General features: G+C 33.2%; 1 protein-coding gene and 1 long non-coding RNA gene across 2 annotated transcripts in view; both read right to left on the bottom strand.

Moving 5' to 3' along the window:
- The window catches only part of LOC108694192, a 6376-nt gene extending 5150 nt beyond the window's left edge, over positions 1–1226 (bottom strand). The window contains exons 1-2 of the mRNA XM_018203542.1: positions 1182–1226; positions 802–917 (exon numbers count right to left, since the gene is read on the bottom strand). Of these exons, the coding sequence (XP_018059031.1) occupies positions 802–917; positions 1182–1226 (161 nt within the window). The remainder of the gene's footprint in view (positions 1–801; positions 918–1181) is intronic.
- A 1750-nt stretch (positions 1227–2976) lies between these two features.
- Positions 2977–3690, bottom strand: LOC108694193. The gene is made up of 3 exons (XR_001932071.1): positions 3488–3690; positions 3162–3404; positions 2977–3072 (listed from the first exon to the last, which is right to left on the bottom strand). It is a non-coding gene; the product is annotated as an uncharacterized LOC108694193 (long non-coding RNA).
- Between the last annotated feature and the right edge of the window lie 4374 nt (positions 3691–8064).

Here is an 8064-nt window from a genome sequence, read left to right as displayed (position 1 = left end):
TCCCATTTCAACGTTTCCAAGTATGTCTTGACCCCTTTCGCAACATGGTCGAGCATTGTTATGCTGTAAAATCACTTTATCGTGTCTCTCGTTGTATTGCGGCTGTGTCTTTCAATGCTCGGCTCAAACGCATCAATTGCGTTCGATACCGATCGCCTGTGATTGTTTCAGTCGGTTTTAACAGTTCATAATACACTATGCCGAGTTGGTCCCACCAAATACAGAGCATGACCTTGGACGTCAAAATCACTGTTCTTGAAGCGTTGAAACCACTCACGACACGTTCTTTCACTAATAGCGGTCTCACCATAAGTATTTGAGAATATTCGATGAGCCTTAGCCGCAGATTTCTTCATATTGAAGCAAAAAATTAAAACCTCCCGCAAATGACGAGAATTTGGCTCGTAAACTGACATTTTCAATCGAGAATAACTTCATTATGCAGACACAAATCGACTAATGTTTCTATGGGATTATGTTGACAGATGCCCAAGTTTATTGTATGACGTCTATGATCTATTTATTTCGACCACCACTTACCGCTAAAGCCATCTATAGGAAAACGGCGGAAGCAAAGTTGTACACCTAATAATTTAAATAATCTCAGCGTTTAGTTAATTAGCATTTAGTTAGTTAGCATTACCATCATAAAAAATTGCAACATCGTTATCAAATTGTTTATTATAAAAAATAACGGTAAAGTAACTGAAAAGTAACATTTGTCAATCGTTTTTAAATTATAGGTTAATTTGTTAGTATAGTGTTATATATGATTTATTCATTATACTATGTACGATTTACTTTTGAACAATGATGCCTGATCCATAGATGCCGCCATTTTCATTTGGCCGCGGTCGAGATAAGGAATAATTGTCACCGCATTCTCCGCACTTTCCACCATTTGTCCCGTGCTGAATCTAATAAAAAATTATATCTATTTTTTTTTTAAATCACTTAATATAGATCTTTTTTCATTTCTGATCAAATTGCTTCCCATACAGCGCAGAAAGATTACAAGAAAATTAAAGGAATATTTCATTGAAAAGTTGAAACATTGTAAAATTGTTGCAATGTTGTTGCAACATTGTTGTAATAATGCAGCAATCGTCCTTCAAAAAAAGAGGGTAGTTCACTTACACACCGCCAATCACAGCGACTTCTGCGTAGAGAGTTTTTTTTACTTTTTCTCTAACGTTATGATTGACTAATTGGCATAATTGGCTCATATGCAATTGATATACACCTCAAAAAGAATGCAATGGAAATTTGTAGCAACATTGCAATATATAAGATATTTAGAATCACGCAATATAGCTATTACAAAAAAAAAGATTTGTTTTTTTTAGCTCCCCGAAGAAGGGGGAGGTTCTAACGATTATCTTTAATAATTGATGCGCTGAAACCAATGTCTAAAAAGTTCTAGAGCTTTGAAATGTCAGATTTCGAATTTTTCTACTTCAAGGCGCTAGAACATTTTTATTTGCGGTCTTAGCTATGCATTATTAAGAATAATCGTTAAAATTCTTCGGGGGACTATTAGAACTCTCAATACAATGCAAGATTTTCGAAGAAAAATTTTAATTTGCGTGAACTTAGAAAAATTCAGAAGTTGAAACTTCAAAGTTCTAGAACTTTTTAGACATTGTTTTCAACGCATCGGTTATTAAGAATAATCTTTAGAACATTTTGGGGGCTATCAGAACTTATAATAGAATAGTCAAAATCTAAAAAAGAATTTTTTTCTTTAATTAAAAAAATTGTTTCTAAAAAAATTTTTTTTAAATTTTTTCGTGAGAGTTCTAGTATTTTCTTGAGAGTTCTGGTTGCCTCCAAAGAGTTCTATCGATTGTCCTATATAGATCATAGCTGTAATGAATATAGCTATAATGAACAGTAAAGAAGTTACAGCTCTTCAAAGTTTTGGTAAATTTGCCCTCTCCCCCCTCCCCCTCGAAACTTCAAATGATATTTTCACCGCTTTAATCGAAATTCTTTTTAAAATTGATAGAGAACTCTAGAAACTCTTCGAGGGGCAGCTATAATTCTATTTATTTTTTCAAAATTTTGAAAATGAAGGACCAGCAATTGACAGAGATGCGAGCGTGCGCTAATTCATTTCTGATTTTTTTGTTTCTTTTGTGCGAAATTATTTTTTCTAGTTAAGAGGCGCGCGGTGGCAAGACTTCCTCGAATTTTTCGAATCAGCTTGCATAACCCAAGAGGTTACAAGCAACGTTAGAGTTCTTCAATTTATATTGCGCGCTCTAAGGTGTAAGAATTTACGGCTTGCAATGATCTACATCAGAGGCGCAATTCCGTAACTATCTTTACATGCCTACCGACGTCGGCGTTGCGCAGATATTTTTTATTTTATATGATGAAAAAGCTGCGCAATGACCAACAACTGTTCTTCTCGGCCGCCGAATCTCGAGCAGTAGTGAGGATCGCTCGCTGGAATCAGCCCGAAATGTGCAGATTTTTGCGAGCACTGACAATTCGCGAGGCCGCGTGATTGACAAGAGCCAATTGGCGCGTGATATGATCCCAATCAGAGGGGAGCCGAACGGCCTGCACGAATCCACGAAAAATTTCCGGCCGGCAGATTGTGGCTGAGCCTGTATATGATATAAGAAGACAAGGAGTGTACAACCAAGGACTTCGATTTTTTCTCTTGGTTATTTATTTAAAACTTCCAAAAATTCAGATTATTTCGTCTTTACATCAAATTTAATTTAAGCGGACATAAAGTTTAGTCGTGTCGTTAATCGCGCACGAACTATGAACAGTAATGTAAAAGTGGTCATTTATCAATTTGTGAAAATTTCCGAGAGAAAGAATCGAAGTCCTTGGGTATCATCCTCGAGAATGCGCAGAAAGTGAATTGAGGCCAAAATTTAATTGACTATTCTAATATATCAGCGCTATTATACGTAGGGAAGTACATAGAAGCCAAATTTTAATTGATTGTTTCCAGTATCGTTATTATGTTCAATAGTACACGGAACATCTTGCATTCTCATCATGGTTGAGCCGATAATTTGTTAGAGGACATACGTCGGAGTTGCTGAGTTGCTATAAACGAAATCAAGGCTGTCATTAAAAGGATATCGGAGAGTACAGGGATCATTGGGAGAACGTTACGAATGTAATTGTAAACCTACCGATCTTGGGATACCGAGCGTCGGATGGATCGTGGAAACTCAAGAATTTTCGAATGGCCGATCTAATGGTTGCCATGTGAACTTGCAAAATTGCGAACTACGTGCCATTCGCCAACGCATTTTCTTTTCGAAATATCTTAGCTGCCGATTCGCGTTCGCCTCCCTTGCCATAGGTGAGTCATTTTGTGTTGTATCGAATTCGTCTATGTAATTCCATCGTGTATTGAATAGTCGAAATTTTTGCTAATAGCGATAACAGTTATTGTAGTGACCGCGCGGAAAGTCCATCCCGATTTATGGCGAAGTTATCCATTTGAGTAACATACTTTTATAAAAATACGAGCTCTTGTATACTGTCAACAGATTTAGTTCGCATTTGGTTGTCGTACAATAGTCGCCTTCTAAGGTGATCGCTCGTAGAGTCAAGATTTAGTATAATTGTTGACCCGACATTAATAAAGAAATATCATTGTTTCCTGTGGATGTTGAACCTATAAGATTACGCCTATGGAGTGAGGCTTCAGACTTAATTATAAGCCGACATATTGAGTACACTTATTAATCATTTTATTATTAATTTTTGTGTCATTCTTACCCTATCTCTTTCGTCTTTCGACAATTTCCCCAAGTAACGACTCACCTTCGTTGCTGTCGTGAATTGTAATTTAATTTAATTTAATTTAATTCAATTTAATTTAGTTTATTGTGTGAAGTTTTATGAAAAAGATTACATGTTAACAGTAAGAGTAATAATATAATAAAATAAAATACAATACAATAGTAGCTTGTAAATAGTTAAACGTCAGCAAAATTGCTGTTACAAAGCCTATCAGCAACAAAACCGGAAATAACAATGCAATTAGAGGTGAACCGATAACTGAAATCATACACACGCACACATACACTCACACACATACACACGCGCATATACACCAATTACCCGCAAACACACCAATTTCCCGCAAACACACCAATTTCGTCAGTCTCGCTTAAATATTGTGAGTGACGCGAGGCAGCGGAACGAAAGGGAGAGGTTTTTATTGAATTAGGAAGAGAATTAAAATATTTGAGAGATGTAAAAGAAAACGGCATGGAACTTAGTGGAACAATGTATGGGAAAGGATAAGTAATCTGATGACAAAAGGGTTAAAAGAGGAATGATGTTCAGAATTCAACTGAAGAAGACATCGTAGATATAGGAGTATTGGAAGGAGAGAAAATACAAGATAGCACAGATGGAAAATAAAACGTGACCATATCTTAAGCTTATTTAATTGCGCATAATTATCCACATAGTAATTGTCTCAGCAAAATCGTACAAATCTGTTGCTTATGATGCTGGCAAGTTGCCAGCATCATAAGCAACAGATTTGTTTTCAACAATTTCGAATATATCAACATTGTAGCAACATACAGATAATGTGCATGTGTATTTTCAGCAGTTTAACAGCAAGATCGCTGCATCAATGTTATCTTGCATTTTCAATATGACATTGTATGATGCTGCATATTGTTATGGCAGTAGTATGAATTTGATGACGATTTTCAGAAAGTTATCGACAAACTACTGGTAAGTTGCTACTCAAAGTTATCATATTGTGAAGGCATCAAGTTTTCAACAAATGAGGACTCAGTTGTTGCAATTCTAATAGCAACATATGCTTAGCAATTCATACTAGCAAGCAACATACCAGCAACAAGATAAACACGTTGCTATGGATAATTTAAAGTAAAATTAACGAAAGAGGGACACGCTCTCTCATGCTCTCTCCAACTTGTTTAGAGAAAGCTCTAATATATTTGTGAAAAATCTATCTGGTTGTCAAGTTATCTTGTAAAAATTTAATTAAGAAAAAGGGTAAGTTAACTTTTTTTTAACTAAGTTAAGTTAAAGTTAACAGCCTTTAAGATTAAACTTAATTAAGATAAAAATTAATTCATAGTGACATTAATTAAAAGTTAAGTTAATGAAAAAAAGTAATTAAAAAGTTAAAAATTAAATTTGTTTTATTTTATGATTTCAAGTTAACTTTCTTTCTAATTAAATTAAAAACTAAGTTAAAAATTAATTTTTTTAATTAATAAGCAGAGACTTACATACGTATTTACGGATTTTGATCAGCTTTTCTATGATTATTCTGGGGATTAAAAAATAATTCCTATGGAGCAGAAAATTGCACTTCTGCATATTTTTCGAGAAAATCGTGATTTTAGGTCATGGTAACGGATCAAACTTCTTTGTTTAAATATAAATAAAATATTTGAAATTATTTAAATTAGAAAAATATATCTCCGACAGATACGAATGTATAAGTACATACAATCCAAATATAAAATCCGTATAACGCTAACTATCCAATCCTGATGTAAAAAATCAAATGAAAAGTTAATACTTATCGATAAAATATAACTATGTAAAGTTAAAAAATTAAAAGTCTAAAATGTAATTAAATGAAGTTAAATTTAATTAACTTTTTAACTTTGTAACTTAACTTTTAACTTTTTAATTTAGCATTTAATTTAGCACCTTGAAGAAAAGTAATAGAGTTTGCGAAGTTGTGCCGTCACTCGTGAGTATGGTCATAATACTTATTGTATAGGTCACGGACTAAGGGCGCAGTGTAAACGTAATCTATATTTCTGTTAGGACAACTTTCAAGTCTAGTAGGATAACTTTCAGTTATGATAAATTTCAATTTGTAATCGATATAGTAAATCATATAAAGCAAATTTAAAACCAAAGTAAAGCAAAAAACTTAACGTATTCAGTTTGTATCAATAAAAAAAGATAGAGTGAGCTTATTATCATATTTTGATCTCCTTCAACATGATGACCTATATTAGAAATAAGTTATGTTGTAAACCTATTTTCGGTCAAAGCAGATTTTAGTGCTTAGATATTTGAGAGTAAATTTAATATTAAACGTTCTATAGACTCCACGCAAAATCTTTCCTTTTGAAATTTGTTCGTCGTTACAACTCTCAGACATTTATAAAAGAAGCCATCAATTAACAATTTTAAAAAATTTGAGCGCCTAACAAATTCCAGTTATTTATAAATCAAGAGAAAATATCAATTATTGTTATAATGTGTGGCTGGAAACGATAAACTGCAAAAAATGGAAACATAATTTATTAAAATAAGCAGATTATTGGGAGAGTTCCTTCAAGAAAAAAACTAATAGCAAATAAAACATAAATCTATGTCACACAATAGCAGAATATGACAAAGCTAATCACTGGATCAATCAACTGGATATCAACTGGAAAATTCCATTCTTACATATATTGTAAATAACTGTCATCATATTATTTACATGATCCTGAAACAGAACAATCAGTCCTTACACTACCAATTCTGAAGATAAAGAAGTAGGGTAATTAAAATTATGCAATAAAGGGGAGGCCGCCCGAATCATTTTGACTTTGACATTATGTTGTCAAGGTCATGCCCTGATCAGTGACCTTTAAAAGATTTTAATCGACGCTCGTTATTTGTAAAAAGGTTATCAACAAAAAAAGTTTAAAAAAATAACGTTTTCTTGCTACATACAATTGCTACATACATATTGGAAACTTTTATATCCTCCCTTTTGCCTAGGGGCGCACGACATTCCACGCGAAGCGAGTTCCACTTCACCTCTCCCTCTGCTTAGGAGCGTGTGATTTTCCACGCGAAATAAGATCTACTCGCATAAAAAGTTGTGCGCTCCTAAGTAAACTAATTGTTTATAATTATGAAATTATAAATCAATGATAAGATCTAAACGTGATATTTAACAAGTTTTTGAAAAAGAAAAAGTTTTAGTACAGTACTGGAATTTATTTGCAATTTTCAGCCGATTTTCAGTTTGATTCTCTTATCCCACCACCCGCGCGCAGTGCCGATCGGCATTTAGATTGCGCGTGAGATAGTAAGATAAGAGACGAGAACCGTATAAATCGATTGAAAGTTGCAAGTAAATTCCAGCACTGCAGTATATGCAAGTTATGTTTGAAAGAAATTAAAACCTCTAGAAACACAATCAATTTAAGAGATTCATCTAAAAAGACCAGATTTTTAATTTAATTTTTCTAAAATTTAAGCAATATTCACTCAAATTTTATTGAAAAGTGTTCCAAAACGAAGAACAATTTCAACAAAATTTCAGTCATATTTTTCCACCAGGATAATCATGGACTTCATTAATAGTTACTGTTCAAGTAACTACAGAAATTTAACTTACGAAATCTGAATAATTCTCAATGATTCCATACGAAATAGGAGAAGATGCGGCACATAGTGACAGGAAGCATCATGTATGACTGTTATTGGGTTGTCCGGAAAATTCATGTCGATTTTGAAGGAAAATTGAAACGCAGAAGATTTAAATTTTAGTATACATTTATTAAATTAGGTTAGTCGGCACGAACTTTCCGGACAACTCAATAACAATCGCTTTTTTTTTCAAAACGCAGCAAGCGCAGCCGAACATTAATCTACACAAAAGAAAAACGTTACAGAAGAATTTTGATGAAATTTCAAAAGCCTATGAGAAAAATCATAGTGACGGGAAGAATATAAAGAAATCTAATCAGACAGAAAATTTGTTTTTCAGTTTTATAATTTTGTTTCTCAAGATAAGGCATTTCTTTTGATGGCATAAATATATATGGCCTGTTGTAAGATGATATTTAATATTTTATTTAAGATCTATGATCATATTAATGCAAGTCTCGTATCACTATCCACATGAAGTTAAATGATAAAGGTTGGAGTAGAATAGGAGTATAGTAGAACAGTAATTCTTGAAGTACATTGTGACATACTTATTTTTGTTTATCTCATCTTCACTTTGTTATCATTGTTTTTTTATTGATTATTAATTAAGCATGGTTCAACACAAAAGAAAAAAGACGTATA

Source organism: Atta colombica, unplaced genomic scaffold (assembly GCF_001594045.1).
Source record: "Atta colombica isolate Treedump-2 unplaced genomic scaffold, Acol1.0 scaffold117, whole genome shotgun sequence".
Classification (NCBI taxonomy): Eukaryota; Metazoa; Arthropoda; class Insecta; order Hymenoptera; family Formicidae; genus Atta; species Atta colombica.
This window is presented reverse-complemented; position numbering and strand designations above follow the sequence as displayed.